We start from the raw sequence: 26,057 nt of genomic DNA, 5'->3' as shown, positions 1-26,057 counted from the left end.
AGATCACCTCTGAGTAAGCGGTACGCAACCGAGTACAGCTGGAGTTGGGCTACATAGAGCATATGTTTGAGGCCAGTAATCCTCTTGGTGAGGTACTTCTGTAGTCTTTCCAGCTGTTGCAGGTGTCTTGTAAGGTACATCCCAAATGGGGCATTGTACTCTATGATGGGTCTGATGAGTAGAAAGGCACAATAACCTCTTTTGTTCTAGATGCGAACCCTTTTGTGATTAGGTGGGCCACATCGAAGGATTTTCTAACCACCTTGGCAATATGATTATCAAAGCAGAGATTACTATCTACTTGGGTCCCCAGATCCCTTATTACATTTTCTGTATTTAGGGGACTACCACGTATGTGGTAGTTCATGGTACTTTGTTTTTCCCAAAGGGGGTGATTATGCACTTTTTGGCATTTAGCTTGAGGCCATGATTTTGACACCAGGTATTTGTCTCAGTGAGACCCTTCTGGAGGATGTCTGTATAAGCTGGAGAGTCAATTATGGCCCCCAGTTTGCAGTCGTCTGCGAACTTGGTCAGCCATAGCCCTCTTGTGCTTGCCTGTACCTCTGAGAAGTATATACTGAACAGGAGGGGTCCCAGGACTGAGCCCTGGGGGACGCCACTTGTAACTGGTTTAGAGTCGGACCTAGAGTCTGCAACTCTCACTGTGTGGGTTCTATCCGTGAGCCAATAGGAACCCATCTCAAGATGTAGGGGTTTATACAAGGAAGTGACAGCGTAGAAGCAATCCAACAGTACTCCAAAGTGACAAATTGCCAAATAGGAATCCAAATTGTGAATAAATTCAGGTTTATTAAATAGGTAATAAAGTCAGGTTTATTAGATAGGGGTTTATGTTCAGGCTGGTGAGCTTGTCTATAATACCAGAATAGGGAATGGTGTCAAAAGCCTTTGCGAGGCCTAGGTAGGCTGTGACAACCTCTTTTCCCCCATCTAAAGCCTTGGTAACTGTCTCAAAGAAGTCAACCAGGTTTAGGAGGCATGATCTGCCCTTAACACAGCCAAACTGGGTAGGGTCCAATGTTTGAAGGTTCTCAATGTCTCTGTTAATGAATTCCATGATGATGTGCTCCATAGCCTTGCAGACCAGGCTAGTCAGGCTTATAGGGCGATAGTTCCTGGGGTCCGTTGTGGCTCCACCTTTGTGGAGTGGGATAACTGTTGCTGTGCGCCACTCTATGGGTACATAGCCTGTAGAGAGGCTGAATTTGAACAGTGTGTTTAGGTGAGGGGTTAGTTCATTTTGGAGCTTGTGTAAGACACAGCCTGGGACACCGTCTGGTCCCATTGAAGCTGCATTTTTGGCTTTGGATAGGGCTGTTTTAACCTGTGTGTCAGTGATTGCCGGGGCACTGCATTCTTCTTGTATGGTTATGGGCCCTTTAGGGGCTGATAGGGGGGTGAAATTTGCACTAAACCTGTCTGCCAGAATGTTGGCAATATCAGTCAGTTCAGTGTATTTTGTGCCATTCTGCACTAACTCAGAGCAGGTCTGAGAGTTTCCACTTAGGTTCTTGACATAGCTGAAGAATGCTTTGTGGTTATCTTTGGAGTCCTTGGCAATTTTTCTTTCAAAGCTAGCCTTGGATGATTTAACAAGGGATCATAGTTTCTTGCTGATACTGATCAGGGATGTCTTTCCTTCTTGGGATTTTACTCTTTTCTGCACTAGCGTCCTCCTTTTATTGTATAGCTTGTTTATGGCAGGGGTCCACCAGACTGGTTTCCTTTTCTTGGAGGAGTGAGTTTTGCTTGGGATAGCATGATCCATGCATTCTTGCAGGTGCTCATAGAGTGCCTTTGTAAGGGATTCAGCAGATTGGACAGCATTGTCCTTTAGCATGGGGACTGTGAACCTTTCCACCTCGGTCTTAAGTAACGTGAAGTTTGCTTTTGAAAAGTTTTTCATGGTGGTTTCCTTGATTGGGGGTGGGAGCGGAATGTGGATATCCAGAGTGATTAGTCTATGATCTGATGTAACCAGCGAGGGTTTGACCTCCGGTGTAGAACACTGGTCGCCCATGTTGGTGATGACTAGGTCCAATATGTTGTCACATCTGGTGGGGGTGTTGACCAGTTGATCCAGGGCATTCAAGTTTATAAATTCTAGGAAGCGTTGGGCAAGAGAGTTAGTCCTTGAGTAGTTCTCCCAGTTAATGTTTGGGTAATTGAAATCACCCAATATTAGGGTGTTTGGTAGTATCTTCATATTTTCCAGTGTCTCCACAAATGCGGAATGAGGGTCCTGGGTCATGGTGGTTGATCTGTAGCAAGCTACAATTTGAATTACAGTTTTGCCCGTTGTTAGTTGCACATGGATGATCTCTGAGGCATTGTGCTGTGCCACTAACCTGGAGGTGTGGGTATCCTTGATGAATATGGATACACCCCCACCTTATGTGTTTCGGTCTGGGTTCTGTGGCCGAAAAGTATGGTATGAGTTATAGCCTGGTAGTGCTGGGGTGCTCTCTGGAGCCTTAAACCAGGTTTCTGTTACTGCATAGATATCGATGTTCTTCATACTGAGGAGTGCCTCGAGTGCATGCATTCTGAGGTTTAGACTTCTGGCGTTGAGTAGCATTACCCTCAGTTTTTTGGTTACTTGTGCTATTTACGGTGGTGGGTTTGCCTTTTGAGCCTTGCCTAAAAAAGGCACTATGGGGGTGGCAAAAGCCTTGGCCACTATTCAAAAGCCTAAGGACTTTCGGGCCTAAAGGTTATCATACTCTGCTCGCCATTTTCGGACCATTCAGAGATCCAACTTCTTCCCTTTGCAGAAAGCCATCAGATTCTTTCCCCGGGAGTCCTCCACAATTCCTTTCTTGAACTCGATGGAATAGCTTTTTCTTTTTGCACTCATCTTGTCTGGGGTGGTTAATTGAAGACTTATGAGACAGGAGTAGCAACAAAAATGGAGACAGTTAAGAAGACACAACCACACCCGTTCATTATCAAGTGTGCATATTTTACATGCACTGTCTGTACTTTGACCAGTCAAAGTACACTTGCCAGTGTTTATGGGCCAAGGATCTCAAATGTCAAGTGTGAGTGAGGATTAGGGCTACAGTAAGAATCATGGAGGACTCCTGGGGAAAGAATCTTACGACTTTCTGCAAAGAGAAGAAGTTGGGTGTCTGTATGGTCTGAAAATGGCAAGCAAAGTATGATAATAAGAAGTTATGTACCTACCATAACGTTCCATGTTAGTTGTCTTCTCTCACCTTCTTTCTTGCTGGATGGGTTCGGAGCCGATCCTCGGCTCTGACTCAGCACTTGCTAAGCTCGAGAGCTAATTTTACCAGCTCGAGGCAACCCTATATACCATGATGCAAGGCGGAGACTACCCAGATCTCGTTTGGTAGCTAAGGAAATTATGGAATATATTCTTCCAACTGTAGAGGAGGAAGAAAAAGTAACAATACTAAAAATAACAATAATAATCATCATAATCCTCTGAAAGGGATCAACCTAATCTAGTGGCACTAGAAGCTGATTAGCTAGAAAAAGAATAAAACCTCTTAAGAGAAGAGGCATAATCTTCTCGGTCTGACCAGGCTAGGGGGATGGAGGGCGGGACGCAAGAAAGAAGGCGAGAGAAGACAACTAGCATGGAACGTTATGGTAGGTACATAACTTCTTAATGTTAAGTTGTCAATCTCGCCTTCATTCTTGCTGGATGGGACCACGTCCCTAGCACCTCTATCCTGGGTGGCTCAATGGAACAGACTCTTGAGAACGGTGGAACCAAAATTCGCTCTGTCTCTGGAGGCCAAGTCTAATTTGTAATGTGAAACAAAGGTATGAGGAGAGGCCCATGTGGCTGCTGCACAAATAGTGTCTATTGGAAGTCTAGCCTGAAAAGCTGTAGATGTAGCTAGAGCTCTGGTAGAATGGGCTTTTGGCCTAGAAATCAACTCTTTGCCTCTGAGCTGATAAATGTAAGTAATCACAGAAGACAGCCATCTAGATAAAGTCACCTTGGAAACTGGAAGGCCTTTCCTGTTCTCTGCATAGGATAGAAACAGTTGATCAGATTTCCTAAAATGTTTAGTTTTGTCTAGATAATGTCTGAGTTGGTGGCGAACATCAAGACAATGTAATTTTTGTTCCGCTCTATCAGAATAATTTGGGAAAAAAACTGGAAGATCAATGGATTGATTTAAGTTCGTCTGCAATGCCACTTTGGGTAAGAAAGACGGATTAGTCCTTAGAGATACTCTGTCTTTGTGGAAGATTAAGTAGGGAGGACGAATGCAGAGAGCATGAAGCTCAGATACTCTCCTGGCAGAAGTAATGGCGACTAGAAAGAGTGTCTTCCAAGAAAGAAATTTCAATGAACAGGCAGCTGCAGGTTCGAAAGGGGGAAGAATCAAGGATGTTAAAATTAAATTTAGATCCCACTGTGGTGGGGGGTCTCTAATCGGAGGTTTAAGTAAAAAGATACCTCGAAGGAATGCCTTGCAAAGTTTATGTGACATAATGTTGTGGTCCAAAAAGCCTATATGAAAATTCGAAATGGCTGCCAGCTGAACTTTTACTGTGGAGCAAGAGGATCCTGAATGAAAAATCTCAGCTAGGAAGTCCAAGACCAAATGAATCGGAGAAGTATAGGGGTCTATATTCCTAGCTTTTGCCCAGAAGGAGAAACGTTGCCATTTACTAGTGTAAATCCTTCTGGTAGAAGATTTAAGGGAAGCTACTATGATATCCCGGACGGGATTAGAAATCATAGGAAGCCTGGCTAAGGATGGAAGTGGAGCAACCAAGCAGTGAGGTTGAGAGAAGGTATGGATTGGTGCAGCTGCTCCGACTGGTGGGTCAGAAGATCTGGAACCGGGTCCAGATGCCATGGCTGTACCAAGAGATAATGATGTAGGAACGGAAACCATATCTGTCGAGGCCAATAAGGGGCAATGAGAATCAACTTGGCTCTCAAGGCGGTTGCTTTCTGAATTACTTGAGGTATCAGAGGAAAGGGGGGAAAAGCATAAAGGAGTCCCCGGGGCCAATCTTGGGTTAGAGCATCTCTGGGGGGATGGCCTGGAAGGGGGAAGAGAGAGAAGAAGTCTGGGCATTTGCAGTTTTGAGGTGTAGCAAAAAGGTTGCAGCAAGGAAGGCCCCACTCCTGAAAAATCTCTTCCGTCACTGATTGTTTGAGAGACCACTCGTGAGGCATGAGAATAGCTCTGCTCAACCTGTCTGCTATGATGTTGGATTTCCCGGGGATATGCGTTGCTATCATAAAGGAGTCCCCGGGGCCAATCTTGGGTTAGAGCATCTCTGGGGGGATGGCCTGGAAGGGGGAAGAGAGAGAAGAAGTCTGGGCATTTGCTGTTTTGAGGTGTAGCAAAAAGGTCGCAGCAAGGAAGGCCCCACTCCTGAAAAATCTCTTCCGTCACTGATTGTTTGAGAGACCACTCGTGAGGCATGAGAATAGCTCTGCTCAACCTGTCCGCTATGATGTTGGATTTCCCGGGGATATGCATTGCTATCATAAACCGCTGAGAAGAGATTGCCCACTGCCAAAGTCTGAGAGCCTCTCGACACAGTGGATAGGACTTGGTTCCGCCCTGTTTGTTGATATACCACACTACGGACATATTGTCCGTCTGGACTGCAATAGTTCCCAGGGGAAGAGAGTCGTTGAGGGCTTGCAACGTTAAAAGCACTGCTCTCATCTCTAGGACATTTATGTGCAGGTGGTATTCGAAAGGTTGCCAAGTGCCATGGACCATCCTGCCTTGATAATGCCCCCCCCACCCGATCAGGGAGGCGTCCGATGTAACTGTGGTGACCGGGGCAGGAGGAACAAAGGGTCTGCCCTGATGGACTTGAGGGGACGATATCCACCAGGTCAGATGCCTTTTGCAAGTTGGAGTTATTGTGATCCTGTGACGCATGGGAAGTTGTTGAGAGGACCACTGGGCGAATAGCATCCATTGTAGAAGATGCATGTAAAAGCGGGCAAAGGGAAGAAGTGTTATGGCAGCCGCCATAAGACCCAATACTTTCAGAGCAAATCTGGCCTGAATTTTGTTGATGAGAAGAATCACCTGGACGTGACTTTGAATGTCCAAGATCCTTTGGTCTGTTAACTTTGCTGAAAGTTGTACGGTGTCCAATTTTGCGCTTATAAAAGTAATAGATTGACAAGGCGACAAGGCAGATTTTTCGAAATTTATAGAAATCCCTAGCCCTCTGCAAATGTGAATGGTGTAATCTCTGGCTTGGAGAAGTTGATGCCTGGTGGTGGCAGTGAGGAGCCAGTCGTCTAGATATGGAAACACCTGGAATCCTTGACGTCTCAGGTGAGCCGTAACCGCTGCCATACATTTGGTGAACACTCTGGGGGCTGTAGTGAGTCCAAAGGGCAGGGCCCTGAATTGGAAGTGACTGGTCCCCAGCCGAAAGCAGAGAAATCTTCTGGAGCGCCTGTGAATTTTATGTGATAGTACGCATCTTGAAGATCTACCGAGCACATCCAATTGTCCTTGCCCAGAAAGGGTAGAATGGACTGAAGCGTGACCATCCGGAATCTTGTTTTCTTTACAAACTTGTTTAGTTTGCTCAGATCTAATATTGGTCTCCAGTCCCCTGTCTTTTTTGGTACTAAAAAGAACCTTGAGTAGATTCTGGATCCTATTTGGTCTGCTGGGACTGGCTGGATGGCTCTTTTTGCTAGCAGTTTTGATATCTCTGGTACTGCTAGTTCCCTTAGACCGGGTGGAACGTCTGGAAGGGTTCCCTTTTGCTGAATTAGGGTTTGAATAAAGGGAATTGTGTAGCCCTCGGATATAATCGACTGTACCCATTTGTCTTGAGAAAGGGAAAGCCAGGCTATTGGGTACAGCGATAATCTTCCCCCGACTGCCTCCGAAGGTGGACAATCGGGCAACATCTCAGGGATGCTGGAAGGGTTTGTCAGAAAGAGGCTCTCTGTTACCCTGATTCTGCGGACCCCCTCTGCCCCTAGGGCGGCTTCTGTTGTTGTTATCCAATCTGCCTCTGGGAGTAAACTGACCTCGTGTGTCAGGCGTGACTCCTTGAGATTTGCGGAACCACATTTTCCCTCCCTTCTGACCTTTTGGGTAAGGTCTTGAAGGGGTGGAGAAATGGACTCCTATGGCAGAAAGAGTCTTGCCATCTTGTTCACATCTAGTCAAAGTGTCTTTCACTTGAGGTCCGAACAAGGTCGAACCATCAAATGGGGAGTTTGTGAAGGACGCCTTGAAGGGGTCTGCAAAATTACAAAGCCGCATCCAGGACTGACGCCTTAAAGCCACTCCTGTGCCTGCGGCCCTACTCGCTCCATCGGCTGCATAAGAAATGAGCCGCATGGAGGAGTTAACAATGGAGTTTAGGATTCCTAGCTGTGTGCTAATCTTATCCTGAGACCCAGCAGCTGGCGGATCCTGTAAAACTTCTTTAAGAACATCTCTTTGAAGGCGGGTGAAGTGACACAAGTAGTTCAGCGATCACATGACAAAGGTCGCTGAAGAAAAAATCCGCTTGCCGTACCTGTCCATAGTCCTAGAATCCTTGTTAAGAGGATGGACGGGTACTGAAGGATCAGCTAGTTCCTTCTTGGTGGCTGCAGCCACCACCATGACATCAACCGGGACACCTTTTGTCAAATATTGCCTATCAGGTGGGGCTGTAATGAATTTAGAAGGCCTCCTAGGAATAGGTTCCACCGAATCCGGGGCCATCCACGCCTTCCGAGCCACCACGTCCATAAGAGGGTCGAAAGGCGGAGACACCCAGGAGGTGGAGGGTCGAGATCCGAACGCCTCCAGGTATACTGACTCATCCTCGGAAGGATTAAGGGAGGGCCAGTTCCCCCTCTGCTTAAGGAGTTCAAGGATGTCTGAGAAAGAGGCATCCTCAGAGGAGGACCTTGGGGATCCCTCCGACTCATCCAAGTCAGTATCAGATGTAATAGAGTCGGGGGAGTCTAGATGTTTCCTCTTACATGTCCTCTTATGCGGAGGTTCACCTGACGGATCAGGAGAAGCCTCGGAAGAGGAAGATATTCCCAGTGGGGAAACCTGAGGCGTTGGATCTCTGGGTCCGGGAGCAAGAGAGTGGGAAGAGACGTCAGCAGGCACTGTAGTGGGAGGAGCTGATGGAACTGACCGTTGACTACGCCCAGGGGCTAGTACACTCCTCATCACCATGAAGGCTCCCCCATCAGAGAGACCAGAAGGTTCCCGCTCCGAAGAGATAGGAACTCCAGGCCTCACCGAGAGGGAAGGCTCCGAGGCAGATGTCGGGGCTGAGCTCATCAACGCCGAAGCCCAGAGAGGGAGAACGGGGTCGGACAAGGGTCAGATGCCACTCGCCCCCTCGGAGCCGACGAGAGAGACCAGACGCCCGGATCCCTCCAATGAAGGCCTCAAGGAGGAAATCGGAGCGGAGGACGATGGAGCCGAAAAGGGTGGTATCGGCTCCGAAGCTACAACAGTCACGGCTCCGAGCTCTGTAAGAGAGTCGAAGGAGGAATGTTAGGTGGATGTGAGATAGCTACCGTCTGTTGAGACGGTCTATGGAGCATTTGGGCCAATGCCTGAGACTTTAATAGTCTACTCACCACTCTCTCGAGGTCGTGATCAGACAGCCTGGACGACCGAGAAGAACGGCTCCGATGGCTCCGCTCCGAGAGCAGGGGTGATTTCGGAGCCGAACGTATCGATTCCAATGAGGGGGATCGAGATCTCTTTTTAGAGATAGGTGGAGCCGAAGGAGCCGAGGATACGTCGGCTCCAGCCTGAGCCGACACTGAGTGTCCAGATCTGGCAGTATCAGCGCCGGATGGAGCCGATACTGTGACTTCTAAAATGGAAGGATCGGCTCCGGCCCCTCAATATTAATTTATTTCTGCGCTCCTGCAAGACTCTTGGGCTGAAGACATGACAGATAGCACAAGAGTCCTGCAGGTGCAGAGGTCCCAGGCAGTAAACACAAGAAGTGTGACCGTCTGTCAGAGACATCTTCTGACAGCACGAGTCACACTTCTTGAAGCCTGAGACCTTTGTGTCCTTCGACATAGCTGTGTTGAGGAAACACAAGTGACAAAGAAAACACAGATACACACACACAAATAACACCCAATCCAATAATCTAAACTAAACAGGGATACAACCCACTCAAACACACACAAACTCCCTGACAGGAAAAATTAGGAAAGGGGAAGGCCTAAGGCCTAACCTAGGGAAGGGGATAAATAACCCGAAAAAAAGGGAACACTAACGGGAATAGAGTTAAAATAAATGTTAAGGTTCACAAAACAACTAAGGTTATTAAATTTAAAAGGGATGAGACTAAAAGTCTTAATATGAAGAAAACTTACCTAGAGCTGGTAAAAGAGGCACCTCGTAAGCGAAGCGGCAAACGAGATCTGGGTAGTCTCCATCTTGCATCATGGGATATAGGGTTGCCTCGAGCTGGTAAAATTAGCTCTCAAGCTTAGCAATTGCCGAGTCGGAGCCGAACCCATCCAGCAAGAATGAAGGTGAGATTGACAACTTAACATCCTCAGTCAACAGGTGTCAATAATATTATTTTATAGTTCAACACGTCCGTCATGTGTTTTTGACGATCTTAGCTGGGGCTTATTTTTGGGGTAGGGCTTATATCATGACTACCCTGGAAAACCATGCTAGGCCTTATTCTCTAGTTAGGTCTTATTTACGGAGAAATACGGTACCATTACCTACACTAGGAAGAGCAGAAATAATGCTTTCTAAACTATACATTAATAATAGAAAAACTATCAACTTAACTGGCGGCTGTCTTCCGCCAGGTAACAACATAGGCTCCTTAGAAAATCTGCTTCATTGGGCCTCTTTCTTCCTCAAGAAACCATTATACTAGATGATTTCAATATCGATTGGCTAACATGTAATTCTCGAAGCAAAACCAGATGTGTAGCATAAAACATAAAAATCCTTTATTCGAATAAGTTAGCACTTTCACGTTACTTAGAACGCTTCATCAGACTTTAACAGATTAAAGAAAATTCAAATCACTTAAATATTACAAATTCACATGCAAAACACCAATAAAACACCATTTCCATGTCACATGTTACTCAAAGGAAATTACATCACTTTCATTTAAAAGGAAATGGCAAGGGAACAAAATACATATACATTGTGTATAAAAATACATATACATTGTGTATAAAAAGACAAATAAAACATAAAAAATAAAACATAAAGCAAAATCAATGTATTGAACTAACGTTTGAATGGCCTATCTAATAAAAATGGTTTCAATGATAACTTATCATTGAGACCATGGCCCTTATCGGCCGATAGCTTAATAATCCACCTAGCCTCTGCTTTCTCTGTATTGTTACCAATATTACCTAATCTCTCTGTAACAAACAACTGTCCTATAACCATAAACCCAAACACGCGTAATATTATGTTGCAGAACGTGTTTGGCCAAGGCATTACCCTCATTCTCCCTATGAATAGCATAAAGGTGCTCCCTGATTCTTTCCCTCAACGTCCTGTTGGTCTTACCCACATAGAAACACTGACACTTCTTACACGAAGCTAGATAAAATCACATTCCTCGATTTACAGTCTGCATATTCATCAAACTCATATTCAACACCAGTGTCAGGATGTATGAATAAGTTAGAATTCAGTATATAGCCACACTGGTTACAACTCCGACAGGGATGTGTACCCTTTCTCTGTGAAGTTGTGGCGTATCTACCTCTCTTCTTTTGGATTGATTTTCGTTTTTTGTGAGGTGATACCTTACCCTGTGTTTGTTCTTCGTTTAAGATAACATGTAATTCTAACAACCCCACAAACTTATCAACCTCCATGGTTTCAACAATCTCCAACCAGAGTTGATAAAACAACAAAGAGGCAATCAACCCTGGATTGGATATTGACAAACAGACCAGATCAAATTATTCAATGAGACTGTCTCCCAGACAGCCTGAGTGACCACTCACCAACCTTCCTAATCGGACATCGGACCAGTCTACTGAAGTCCACCACATATCAACAAATACACAGCAAAAAATTCTTCAACTCTAGCAACTTTATAATTGCTCTGAAAAGACACAACTGGCACCCTTTGAAAACTCTAAATCTAGATGAGGCTGTATCATACTTCAATTCAGCCTTCCTTGACATACTAAACCATCCTGCACCCCCAAGAACTGTCAGATTTAAAGCTAATTATGCCCCCTGGCTAACTAAAGAAACTAGATCCCTGCTACATAACACAGGCAAAGCCTGGTCAAACTGGCAGAAAGCAGGTACCCCTGTTGCTAAACAAAGATATCTAGAACTTAGAAATAAGGCAAAGAAAATGATCAAAAAGGACAAAATAAACTAATACCACAACACACAAATTACATATCAAAACAATCCAAAAAGGTTTTGGACAGCCATCAACAAAGTACTACAACCGTTAAAACTGGCACCCCTCCCCCTGTAGCTACTGACAACTCAATCAGTATAGCAACTCAATTCAATAAATTCTTTACAGAATCTATATAGCCATTCTACATGTATTGTAACCAAATATCCATAATAATGAACAGCGCTTTACACTTCAATCTGTCCTGATGCCCACAATTAAAAAAGCTACCATAACGCTCCATGTTCTTCTACTTCTCTTCTTGCTGGATGGGTGTGGGCCGGCCTCGCCTCTTCCCCGAACCCACTCAAAGCTTCTCGAGTTGGTTCCACCTCAACATGGAGTTATGCGGTAAGAATAACTATATGTTAAGTTGTCTATCTACGCCTTCATTCCTGCTGGAGAAGGCTAAAGAAGTAGCCAAAGCTCTGGTGGAATGGGCCGCTGAACTCTTCTACCTTGATGTAATGCTACCAGAAAAAAGAGTCTTCCATGATAATAATTTAATATAATGTAAGCGTTTCCACTTACTCAAATAAATCTTCGAGTGGAAGATTAGATTCCACGGTCAAAAAAAAAACGAAAGGAAGGGGAAACATTTGTGTCGAGGCCAGTAGGAGCAATGAGGAACAATGAGGCCTTCTCTAGCTTAGCTTTTTCTGTATCTTGAGAGAGAGTGGGAAGGGAGAAATACATATACAGAAGTCCCGCAAACTTGGACTAGAGAGGCCTCTGCTGGTTTGGTGGTAAAAAAGGGATAGAGTGAAATATTCTACTCTTCCTTCCCAACAAGGCTGGGGAAGAAGCAGAGGTATGCCATAATTCCCAACACTTCAGAACTAACCACCTGGCTTTGATTCTTGTTGTTGAAAAGGAGTGATACCAGTTTGTGAATGTCTGTTATTGGTAAACACCGGGGGCAGTGGTGAGACCAAAGGGCAGGATCCTGAAGGTAGAGAGCACTATAGAGTTTCCTTTGCCCAAAAGGAAAAGGATGGATTGGAAGCGTGACATCCGAAATTTCTTTTTTCTTGACTGATCTGTTCAAGACACTGAAGTCCAAAATTGGTCTCCCTGTTTTGTTTTGGTTAAAAAAAGACCTGAGTAGATTCCGGATCCTTGCTGGTCTGCTGAGTGAAGGCGTCTTGAAAGAGGTCATAAAAATTGCATAGCCGCATCCAGGCATGCTAGTTCAGCGATGCATAAAGTCGTCGTGAGAACATCCGCTTCTTTTACCTGTCCATGGGCCTGAATTCCTTGTTAGGTGGATGGACAGGTACTGAAGGATCAGCTAGCTCCTTCTTAGTGGCAGCAGCTACCACCATTCTCCTGGGAGGGGGGTCCACTGAATCAGGAGCCGTCCATGCCTTCTTAGCAACCACGGGCAATTTTCCCTCTGTTTCAGGATCCAGAATGTCTGCAAATGAGACATCTTCAGGAAGGGAACGGGGAACCCTCAGATCATCCAAATCTGTACACTCTAGGGAAGAGAAGGGGAAGAAGGGAAAAGGAAGAAAGTTCTTTGGCGGGGAAAAAACGGGAATTTTTTATAAGGATAAAAAAAATAAACTAAGGGGAAGTAAGTAAAAAATATTTAAATTAAAGGGTTTTGATCGACTAAATTACACAAACTCGAGAGCTTGAGAGTAGCGAGTCGGGGTCGTGGCAAGAACCCATCCAGCAAGAATGAAGGCGAGATAGACAACTTAACATAAATGCTTATTAAACTAAAACCTACAACTCCTTCTGCTGATAGACTACCAGCTAAATTCCTAAAAATTGAAACTGAGGCAAATGCATATCCTGCAGCAAATTTCATTAACCACTTGATATCAGAAAACCTAGTCCTTCAGCTCTGGAAAATTTCACACATCCCCCACTTCACAAGAAGGACAACTCTAAAGAACTTACTAACTACTGACGAACTGGCATACTCTCTCCCCTTTCCAAAATCTTTGATAGCTGTGTGCACACACAAATCATGACATACCTAAATTCTAATAATCTACTCACAAAAACGCAACATGATTTTAGACCATGCCATAGTACCATTACTTCCCTCATGTCCTTCACTCAGACAGAAAGCAACCACATAAACAATGGAAATTTTGTCTCAGCTATCTTTCTAGATCATTCCAAAGCTTTTGATATGGTTAATCATGATAAACTCATCAACACTCTTTCAGAATTAAATCTCAGCTCTTCCACCATTTCCTTTTTTAGGAATTACTTAACAGACAGACAGCAGGCAGTCAGATGGCATCTAGAACTCTCCCCACTACTACCAGTCTCACTAGGACTCCCCACAAGGCTCCATTCTTGGACCACTACTTTTTTCATACATCCACACTACAGGCCTCAGTCATCCAATATGTGGATGATTCCACACTAATCTGTGCTTCCTCCTTCCCCCAAGTACTACACCAAACACATTCCTCCTTTCTCTCTGATGAAAGATGGCTTATTGACTCACAACTAATACTAAATACTAACAAAACTAAGCTTATCTTTTCACCCACACAGTATTAAACACATAACCTAACATTTAACATCACCTCCAGTAACAATACTGTCATATCCTAGGAAAGTCACACCAAACTGCTAGGGGTAGAAATTGACAGTAGCATCAAATTTGATTTACATATATCCCTTACTATTAAGAAAGTACATAAAAAACTAGGTATACTATATAGAAATAAACAGTTCCTACCAAATAACACTAGAGACACTATTGCATGTACCCATCTCATGACTACCCTTCTTTATGCCTCCCCAATCCTCACCAATCTAAGAAAATCTGACCTATCCAAGTTGCAAGCTTGCTATAACAAAATTGCCAAATTCACAACCAATACTCCATTCAGAACATACCACTGCATTCCTCTCAAACAGCTTAACTCAACAGAACTTCCCCAATTCATTCTATATAATCAACTTGTACTAGCCCACAAATTGCTTTACTACCCTGAAAAAAAACAGCCCTACAAAACATACTTATCCCAAGCACCAAAACAAGAGTCCTCCTGCAATCCAATCTAAAACCTCTACTAGAAGTTACCAAAGCCAATAATTCTGCAGGTACATCCCTCTATAGCAATATTATAGGTAAACAATGGAACAGCCTTCCCCCCAATATCGCAGCCACAGCTTCCACTGCCTCCCTCAAAACAGCTCTAAAGTCACACCTACCTGAACTCATGGCTCTGTAACTGCGATAGCCCTGGGTAGTATTTCACAAATCATACTGCTCTCGCTCTACTCCTTCTCTCCTAGCACATTTCCTACCCTAACTTACTAACTCTTGTCCTTCTCTTACCTCATTTAACCCCTCATTCCATCTTTATTCATGATAGTTTTGCCTAAATTCTTATCTTTACAATATTGTTTTTATTTCTGCATGGCATACCTAAAAATGTAACTTAAAAAAACAATGAATATACATATAATAATTACTTCATGCAAGTGTATTATATTTGTGAGTTGTTTGTTTTATCATGTGTATACTAAAGTGTACTGATTTATATACCAGATTGTCTTATGTGTACCAAATTCTCATTTTGTAATTGAATAGTGTTGCATGTGGAATTTTTCTCCCAAGTCCTCAGCTGAAAAAGGGCCTGTGTCCAGTCAGACTTTCCCTGTAAACAAATGTAAAATAAATAAATAAAAATAAAATCTGACAAGGCCAGAAGAGTTCAATAAGAATAACTATGCTCTTCAACTGGAATGTTTTCTGTAAAAATTTGGGAATTAGAGATAACACGGTAGGTAAGTGTAAAGGAGATGAAGGGCCAGTCATGAACTAGAACATTCTCTTGGTGATTCATTCACTGCAGGGATGAGGACAAAGAACCTGCTGCATTTGTTGTTGAGTGGAGAGACAAAAAGATCGCAGCACAGCTGGTCCCATTGACAAAAAATTCCTCTCCACCACTTTGACATTGAGAGACCATTCATTAGGCATAAGAATAGACCTGCTTAGTTTGTCCGCAATCTCGATGAATTTCCCTGGAATGTCCATTGCTATTAGAAAGTGACCAGAAGAGATCATCCACTGCCACACTCTCATTGCTTCTTGACAAAGTGGGTAAGATGAAGATCTGGTTCCTCTCTGTTGACCACTAAAATATTGTCTCTCTGAATGACAATTGTCACATATGAGAGAGCATCTTGAAAGGCTTGCAATGCTAGGAAAACTGCTCTCATTTCCAGAATACTGATAAGCATCTTGGCCTCTTTGGGGGACCACATACCATGGACTGTCCTACCCAAGTAGTGCCCCTCAACTCTAGTTGGGAGGCATCCCTGGTCACCATGACTGTAGCCTGGGAAAGAACAAATAGCCTTTGGAAAGCTCATTTAAATGAATACACAAAAGACAATAATTTTTACATGCTTGTGTGATGTTGATTGTTAACAGATGTCGAACAATGGGCCACTGGACTGAAAGTGTCCATTGAAGAAGTTTCATGTGAAACCTGGCCAGAAGGAAGACAGTGATAGTCACTGCCGTGGATCCCAGGGCTTGTAAGCATAATCAAGCAGGAAGAGAACAATTCTGTATCACTTTCTTGACTTGGGATTGCATCGTTTGTGTTCAAGTAGAGGGAAGAGAAGCTATCTGAGTGACTGTGTCCAGATGAGTACCAATATACTCCAGACTTTGGGTAGGCATGAGGTGTGATTTGCAGTAACTGACCATTATTCCTAAATGGATACACAACTAGAGCAAGTAGTACCTTGCTTGTAGAAACTGATGCCTGGTTGGGGCAGTTAGAAGACAGTCATCTAGGTATGGAAACACTTAGAATCTCAGCAGTCAAAAGTGAGCTGCTACTACTGCCATGCATTTGGTGAATACTCTAGGGGACTTGGTGAGACCAAAGGGCAGGGTTCTGAACTGGCAATGAATGACTCCCTGCATAAGTGCAGGTATCTTCTGAAGTGCCTGTTCATTCTGATTTGATAGTATGCATCCTGAAGATCTGTCAAGCACATCCACTCTTCCTTTCACAGCAGAGGCTAAATGGACTGAACCATGACTATGTGAAACTCTGAATATTGAACAAACTGGTTTAATTTGCTGAAATCCAGAAATGGTCTCAAGTCCCTGTCTTTTTTGGTACCAAGAAGAATCTTAAGTAAGTTCTGCATGCTCTCTGGTCTGAGGTGACCTCTTGGATGACTCTTTTTTTCTAGCAGCTTTTTTATTTCTAGTGTAGCTGCTTCCCTCTGACTGGGTTGAACATCAGGGATCTTTTTCACATAGGTGTGGGGGTGAGGAAAATGGTATAATATAACCTGTGGATATGATTCTCTGCACCCATGAATCTTTTGTTATAGACAGCCAGGCTCTCCAGTGCAAAGACAAATGTCCCCTGACTGCCTCCAGAGGGGAACAAAAGGACTTCCTTTCAGGGCTTAGCTGAGAAGGAATCCCTGAAGCCCCGGTTCTGCAGGTCACCTCTGCCTCAAGGGTGGCATCTTCCATTCGAGGTCCCCCCTCTGCCTCTGAGGGAAGTATCTCCATGGGAGTCTTGAAAAAGACCCTGGATTTTTTTAAACCACATTCTTCTGTCTCCTCATTGATTCCTAGAGAAAGGTCATTGAAGGGATGAAAAACATACACCCACAGCAGACAGTGTCTTTCCCCTCTTTTTCACATGTGGAAAGAGTGCCCTTTACCTTGTGGCTGAACAAGGAAGATCCATCAAAAGTGCATTATTGAACAAAGACTTAAAGGGCTCCTCAAAATCACAGTGGCACCCAGGCATGTCTTCTAATGGCTATGCTGAGCCCGCTGCCCATGACATACCTTCCACTGCATGGGAGATCAACCTCATGGAGGTGTTCGAAATAGACTGGCAGGTGGCCAGTTGTGAGGAGATCCTATTTTCATCTTTGGCAGACATGGAGTCAGAAAGAGATGTGGCAAGCTCCTCGGTCAGATTTCTTTGTAACCTCATAAAATGTGCCAGGTAATTCAGCAACCTGAGGGCAAAGGTCGCTGATGTATACATGCACTTTCCAAATCTGTCCAAAGCCCTGGACTCTCTGTTAGGGCTGGAAAGATTAACTCTGTTCTGCCATTTCTTTCTTAGTGGCATCGAATGAGACTCCCTTGCTCCAATGTGCCTGGTCCTTGGGGGGACTAGAATTTTATCTGGTCTTTTTGGAACTGTTTCTGCAGTATTTGGCTCCTTCCATGCGTGGCGAGAAAGAAGACCTATAAGCTCGTCGGGGGGAGGGGGTGTCAAGATGGGCCAGACTCAAACGGAGGAAATCTGATTCCTCCTAGAGGGGGTTTCCAAGGACCTTTTTTTCAGGAGCTCAAGAATGCCTCCAAAGGAGATGTCTTTGGGTGGTGATCTGGGTGGCCCCTCCCTCTCACTGAAATTGGTATCCTCCATGAGAGATTCCTGATGGGAATCTAGGTGCCTCCTCTTACATGCTCTCCTCTGAGGGACTTCCTCAATGAGATAGTCTGGGAAAGTATCAGAATAGATGATGACGATGTCCTGACAGACTGGCTAGAGACTAGTTTGAGCTGGCTGTCCCAGTGGAATAGATGGAAGAGGCTCAGAGCATAGAACTGGATGAGGCAATGTTGTCTGATCTGAAGTGGGCAGGGATGTCCCTTCTCTAGACAAATAGAAAGTCCTCTCCATAACCTCAAAGGTTCAACTCTTATGGGACACAGACATTGAAGGCTAGGGAGCTGGACTTTCTCAAACAGTTGGCTCCTGCAACTCCACCCAAGAAGAGAGTTAGACCTGAGCTGTCCAACACTGAAGCTCCAACACAATGCTGACATTTCAGCTCCAAGAGTCTTCTGGCTCTAAGTGTCTTGTAGCCAATCAACTCAAGGAAATCACAGGAGTCAAAGAATAAGCCATTTTCAGATCTGAGGTAAACACCCCTAGAGGCCTTGGATCTGTTGGCTTCAAAGCAGTGGGTTGGATCAGAGAAGGAGATACCAAGGGGGATGTGGACAAAGGATGGCTTGCGAATCCTGTGGTAGTCAGAGTCGGGAGAACCCCCATCTGGATCTGTGCTCTGAGGAATGTCGTCATCATCCTATCCACATCTGCTTCTGATAAGCTTCTGGAAGCTCTAAGAGATGATGTGGTGGATGGAGGTCTGCAGCTGGAGTACCTACCTGGAGATTCCTTCAGAAAAGGAGACGGGAGCTGTGAAGAAACTCGATCCACTAGGAGCAGGGGAGTATGGATCCAAGGAGATCTTATGCATCTTAGAATGATGCTCCGATGAAGGAGCTGATGAGGAAGAATGGCCCAGAGACTTCTTATGGGATTCCTTTTCTCTAGCAGCTGACTCTGACTTACCCTTTTCAGGATTTTTGGTAGGGGGTTTGAGCCGCCACAACTGAAGAAGTACAGGAAGAAGGAAGAAGGCCTCTCAAGACTAATTTATTCCTCCTATCAGTTAAGGCTATGGAGTTAAATACAGAGTGGATTGAACAATACGCAACCAAGTGTTCAGAGCCTAAACAACACAGGCATTATCTGTGGGCATCTGAGTTGGGAAGCTTAGGCCTACAGGTAATGCACTTTTTAAATAGAGTTGGTTTGTCAGCCATTGTTGTACAAGTAGAAAAAGACCTAAAAACTCTAAAGATAGACAAGTGTTTTTTTTTTTTTGCGAAGGTAAAAGGGGAACAAGTTAGCAAAGGAACCTAACTACCAACAATGGTAAAAAAGAAGTACACAAATGAACAGTCGCATGGCAAAAGATTGCCAACAATGGTACTTTAAGTACCAAGACATTGCAGCTAAAAGGGATACAAAAACTAGCTAAAAGGACTAATGGCGAGAGGTAAGAGAATTAGAAAAATATATTAAAAGAAATCTTGACAAAAAACACACAACAGATGGCTAAATAAAACTCCAAAGCTCAAGAGTAATTGGATCCACTTCTGAAGCTGGATGGCAGCAACAAGATCTGGGATATATTAGGTTGGTGGGGCATTATAGGTTAAGGGAGGCAGAAGAAGGCAAGTCATATCCTAGTCTCAGATCTGAACCCATCAGTTGAGGAATGAATAAAAAGGATATCAGATAAACTGTTTTCCCTTATCCATGACAGAGCTAGAAGAAGCAGACATCAATAAGTCACAAGAGGGACACTCTATGAAGAATATTGATGAGGAGGCTCTCAAAGAGCTAACCCTCCACAAAACAGTCTAGATACGTGGATACATACCAAGCAGAAAAGAGTTCAACAGTTTACCAAGTTACCTGTGTAGACTTCTAAGAAGGTATTTCTGTCAGTAAATTGTTCAACATAGACCATCCTGCTTTAAAGATCCACTACAGGAGGACAATTGCTTATAGAATATATATATATAGTCTAGGGTCCTATATATACATACTACACTAATAAGCACCGCTGTAAACCAGTGATAGAAATCATAGCAAACAAAACAAAAAGATGTGAGTGTTTTAATCACCTCGAGGCACAGTCACACTAATGCTAGATGGTAATGACAAAGAATCTTAGGATTTACTGCCAAGGGCTGTTAATACTACATGTCCAAATGTCATCTTCCTGTCATATAAGGGAATAGTGAGGCTTCCTCTATTCACTTGCGGGGGCCATATTTAGAGTGGATCATCATATAATCTGCAGCATGCAACAGAAGTTTACCAAAATAATAAAAAAAAAAAAAAGAGAGAGAGAGAACTCTGAGTACAAGGGAAGGTTTTCAGAGCAGAAATATACAAAAATGATAACAGGGGAGGAGGGACGGGAAAGGACAGGAGAGCTAAGATACAATAAATGTACCATAAAATAAGTAAGGCAGTATGAATAAATGAGGGATTTAAGATGTGTGACCGCTAGAATGGGACAGATTTAAGCACAAATTATTGACTGTTACCTTACTGTCAGAGTGGTGGGGCTCTGGAATGTACTGCTTGAAGAAATGGAGGGCTAAAGATCTACACAATGATTTTACAGTACCTAAGATATGTAATGAAAATTGTGGGGACTAGGACATGCTGCTTCAACAAATCAGTGGACTTACTGGACCACAGGTTTTCTTCTCTTTGCATAATCATACATATGAAAACAAGTAATACAGAAGCCAAATATTGTATGTGTAAGGTCTTTAACTTTCACAAAGGATGCCTCTTAATTTAATGTATGATGAATTCCTAAAGGTAAAGGGGGAAAAAAAGAAAGACTTGTCTTTTGACCTGATCCCTTTCAACAAACCTGTACTGGTGATTAGACTGCTGTGGTCCAGATGGCTCACTGCTGCTCTCTTTCTCAGACTTACCTTAAGAGTGTCGAATCCTTTCTGCAGATACTGTTCTAATTCTTCTAATCTTCCATTGTCGTCTAATGAAGCATAGAACTTAGTCCACCAGTCTGCTGAGTCTGTCTCCTGAAGATTAAGGAAACAAAATTAGATATCAGATTAGATTTTACAATAAAGTCCAACAATATGAGCAGGACTACTGTTCCCCCAACCACCCATACCCTATACCTCATTCACTTGATATTTCAACTTTTATTTGCTGCATTCTTAGTCTAGTTTTAACTCCCTACTTCAGTCCACAATATGTTACCACATTGTCCTTCCAGGAAAAATCCTAAATGGGAAAAATCTTGACTTACTTAAAATATGCTGAAATGCCTATATGATTCAGTACCTGAATTTATCCAGTTTCGTGTTGCCAGGGACCAAAGCCTAACCATTAAGCAACTGCAAAAAAGCCTGGACCATCTCAAATGGGATATTTGTCCATCACTAAGCTCACACACCCACACATTAGGGACAGTTCTGTATCATAAACAGCCTGTCAAAATTTCTATGGAATGTGGGAGAAAAGAGAAACTAAAGTGTACATTTCCATGAATAGAGCAAATGGTGGCAAGCACCACACACTTGTCACCTCAGAATCAAACCCAGCTCCAAGCACCTTGAGGCAGTAATGTTAACTGCTTATACTGGTATGCTAACAACGCATCTTCTTCTTTTGGTTTATTTTTGAAAAATTCCTGCCATAAGAACATGCTTCTTGTGGACATCATTCTTCTCTCTTTCCCCTAGTTTTTTCTGCTCCTCCTCCTACATAACTCTTGAAACCCACCATTTAGCTCTGAAGTGATGACCATCCAACCTCCATATTTGTTTGTTTCAGCTGCTTTCTACATCCCCACATCCACCCACTTGTGCAGATTCCTTGATGGCATCAGTACCACCAAGATATGTCCCTTAGGTGCTTGGATTAAGATTTTTTTGTTTCTAGATGCTATTGTATCTCAGCATATATCTCAATTAATTAGACCCCTTTGCTATCTGTTCATATCCACACAGTCTGTGTCACTGTCAAAAAGCACTGACATAGCTTTGTTGTTTTGTCACATAAGTTGCACTTTGTAAATTTAACTAAAATAACTAGTGTTCACAGGCCTGCACAATTTGGACACTGATTTATAAGTTGTATCAGGAAGCTAGAACTTAAAGAAGCAGTACAGAGGCCCTTATCTAAGACCATTTTTAACAAAGACAGCCAAACAGCAGGTTCCATAAAATACTGTGAAAATACTGAAAAGCAGGAGCAATGCATGGCATGCAAAAAAAAGTAAGCCAAGGCTAAGAATTAAACTTAGCCTCTCTATTAATGGTTTCAAACAACAGTGTTGATATACAAGTTTTACTTTATAAGAAATGGTCTGCACTGAGAACTGATGACAAACTGGGATGGTCTGTAACTGACTGTGCTTGTTTTCACTGGAAAAAAAGATCAGTGTTTGTATTTTCATACTGTAACAGCAGATAATGTAATCAGTGAAAAAGAATAACGTGTTGCATGACACTTGGAATTCCTTATAGTTTCTGCTTTTCCCTTAATGCCTGCCAACCACCAGCTCCTTCCCATAGGTCTCAAACACATTCATTTTCTCTTTAAGCTGGCCTCTCAGGGACTGCCATTCAGGGCAAAGGTCATCCAGAGAGAGAGCCATTAATCAGGCAACCACAGAGACTGTTTGGTCCCTTTAGTTGCATCTATCCCTCAGAAATCTATAGGTCAGGGAGTAACTTTATCATGCCCACCAAAAGACTCAGGCCTCCCATGTTTAATGGATAATTCTAATTGTCCTCAGGCTGAGGGATTTCCTGTCAGCTCCTTCCATTAAAACTGTTGTATGCACAACACACAGCTCAAGGTGTTTACATTACAGCACTAAATTCACACTCCAGCAGCTGACGTGCACTTGGATCACCACACTTGCCCACAACATATTCCCTATGTCTGCATGCTTTAGTAAGTGTATCAGTGAAGGTTGCTATGAAAAGGTTGATAAAAACAAATGCATAATACTGAATCTAGAGGGCTATATGCCACAAATCTCCTTCTGTGACAGATGTCAGCAATATAGTACAGCAGAGAGTCGACTATCTGAACTAATTGGGACCTAGGGTAATTCGGATAATCAAACTGCTCAGATAATCAAACATATAATTGAACAGGATAAAAAACTTCTAAAAATGATTTTGAAAAACATTAAACAATGTCAATAAAACAAATTTACTGTATGCACAAAATGGTACAGTATTTTATTGTAGTACAAGCTCAAAAAACATCCACAAGTGAATAGATATAATGTTAACATATATAGACTTTATGATTTTTCCTACCCCAAAACTTTGGAAGGCTGTGTTCAAATAATTGATGTTTTGGATAATCAACATTTGAATAATTGACTCTCTATTGTAAAACAAATTAATTCCCCTCCCCCTGATAAGTGAACCATAGTCATTCACTCACTCACATCCTATCCTCCCTTCCCAGATTCTCCAGTGTACATATTGCTAATTGAACTTCTTGAGTCATCTGGGTCACAGTCAGGGTTTTAGCCTTGCCTGCTGTTAAAAAAGGAATAATTAGTAGATCATATAAAATACTGCATGATAACTATAAGACTCAATCAGAGGAGGTTAGAAATGATTGGGAAGAGATACTGGTAAGCAATCTACAAAGAAACAATGGGAGAGGGGGTGTATGTATGTCTCCAAAATATGCAACAAAGTCTAGAAGATTTAGAATCTTTGCTTGGAAATGTTTACATAGGTATTTTTATACTCGAAGTAGACTCCAAAGAATTTTTCCTCAGCCAGCAAATATTGGAGGTGTGATAGGGAAAAAGAGGTAATTGAGAACATATTTTCTGGGAGTGTAATATGTTGGCAGACTTTAAAGATTCCCTGCAAACTGCTCTGTCAGAGATACTGGGTGAGCAAAATTGTGTAACTAAGGAAATGATTTTTTGAGCTATGATAGTAAGGCTTTGTTGTGCCTAATTATGGTGGCTGTCAAAAAAGCAGTTACTAGAAAATGGAAATCAAGGTCTAAACCAACCTTACTAGAAGCAGCGAATATAGTAACAGAGATAAAAGAAGTGGAATTAGGATCTTTAGAAAAGGGTAGGAGCAAATTACACAGGAAAAAAAATGGGAATTATGGGAACAATACATGCACAGGAGGAACAAGGTTTAAAAGAAGGTAAGATATGAATGAGCTGTGTAATGCTTGACTGACAATGACAGGATAGATTATAAGGGATGTATAATGTTTGCTACTACAACATTGTCAACATCGTTTGTAATGTATACTATTTGATACTAGAATTGTGACGCTATATGGTTTGTTTTCATTTATACAAAAGTAAGATTGCCTAAGTCATATCATGTGATAATTTAATAAAGATGTTCTTGTTTAAAAAAAAAAAAAAAAGATTTTAGCCTTGTCTGCTAAACCAGATGAGGCTCAGAATTCTTGTTATACTTTCAGATTTAAAAAGCAATATATTCAACTGAAACAGCTGCAATAATTTTTATATATTCTGTATTTTCAAGTTAATTTTAACCATCTAAACCATTCAGAAAAAATATTTATTTATTTACGTATGAGTCAACACTAAGTAGAGAAGAGTGTGAAGTGATGGCCTCGGGCCTTGATCAGTTGTTAACTGGTTTAAAACTGATCCAACACGTAAAGTAAAAAACTCACAAAACGATACACTGTTGAAAGGCAGACAAAACACGATGAGAGAAGGCTGTAAAAACACACAGGTTTAATATTCCAATGAAAGTGAGCGCTTTCGGCAAGTTAAATAACCCGCCTTCTTCAGACAAAACAGCAGGATGACATTACGTTAGTATATAAATACTACAATCAAAATTTCAAGGACCAATCATAAAAACAAGCATTCAACAATATATTGGAATCCATGGAAACCTTAAAGCAGTAACTGGCAAAATGTGTAAATTACAGTACAATACTGCGATATTGAACATTCTCTTAACTTAAAACACACGCTCTGTGTGTGTTATAAAATATTCAAACCCTTCCAGTAAAACATCTCTATTAAGGTGAAATGTAAAAACAACAAGTTAAAATGCATTTAAAAGTGTTTGCAGATTCTTAGTTGTGCTAGCACGTATGTTAGACACACTACTTCCCAGCTTGCACAATCGTAAATGCTCATGCATCCGTGCATGCAATCTGAAAGGATGATGAATGGTATTTCTTCTAATCCTGCTAATAAATATGAAGTGTATGCATGCAACTAACACCAGATGGGTGTATTCAAAGTAAATTCTCCCCTTGTAATCGTGGACGTCTAATGGACGATAAATGGTTACAAACTATGGATTTCCTTATCCAGGCATAGTGGTACTGTAATAACCTGGGCAAAACAAGGGTTAAAATAAAGAAAGGCAATAATGGGAATCTTTATGTGTTAAAAACATTTAACAGGGAAACAAAGAAGAAAATTAATGTACAATTTCAAAGATGCAGAATGACAGACTTTGAAAGGACATTTGAAAGCTTTACACAAAGTAGTACTGGACATTGCAAAAGTTTATGGCTAAAGAGGTTTATGGACTGGTAGCTGAGATTGTAATATTGTGTTACAAATAGAAAGAGGAAAAACTATACATATATTGAGCATGATAAATGTGGAGGGAAATAGGGGTGTTATGAAATACTGGGGACAACCCAAAACGTGTTTTTTTTGTGGGAAACAAGGACATTTGATATGTAACTATAACAAAATGAAATGTTATATTTATGAGGAAATGGGACATGTTGCAGAAAATGTGAATTAAAATGTTATAAATGTAACAAAATTGGACATTTATGGATGGATTGCAAAAAATGAAAATAAGAGTAAGGAAAATGAAAAAGAAAGAGAAGAAAATGAACAAAGAGAAGAATTTTTAGAGGTAGTAGAAATAGAAGAAAAATTAGATGAGAAAAAATAACAAAGAGGACAAAGAAGAAGGTTCTGAAATAAGTGATGAGGAAGACACAAATTGGGTGGTAGCAAAAAGAAAAAATAACTCTATTGGTAAAAGGGTAAAAGACAGAAAAAGAAAATTTAAAAGAACATGTACAAAAGGAAAAAAGAAAGGAAATTGATGAAAAAGAACATATGCAGCTAATGACTGGGGCCTAGTATAATGGTTAAAGTGTTTGACTCACAAATACAGAAGTACAGTGTTTAATTCTTACCCTGAGGAAGGAAACTGGATAGGATTAGAAGGGCCTATTGAAAATCTAGCCTAGTAATTAGTTATGAATTTATGAAACCATGAATTTAAGGAAAAG

The 26,057-nt window shown here is 42.2% G+C and overlaps 1 protein-coding gene across 1 annotated transcript in view; it reads right to left on the bottom strand.

The window, feature by feature from the left end:
- LOC122810691 (myoferlin-like) overlaps positions 1 to 26,057 on the bottom strand; it is a 1,883,765-nt gene that overhangs the window by 1,033,348 nt on the left and 824,360 nt on the right. Inside the window, 1 exon segment of the mRNA XM_044082260.1 lies at positions 20,711 to 20,818. Within this exon segment, the coding sequence (XP_043938195.1) occupies positions 20,711 to 20,818 (108 nt within the window).

Source organism: Protopterus annectens, chromosome 9.part0 (genome assembly GCF_019279795.1).
Source record: "Protopterus annectens isolate FY-2018-M chromosome 9.part0, PAN1.0, whole genome shotgun sequence".
NCBI lineage: Eukaryota > Metazoa > Chordata > Ceratodontiformes > Protopteridae > Protopterus > Protopterus annectens.
This window is presented reverse-complemented; position numbering and strand designations above follow the sequence as displayed.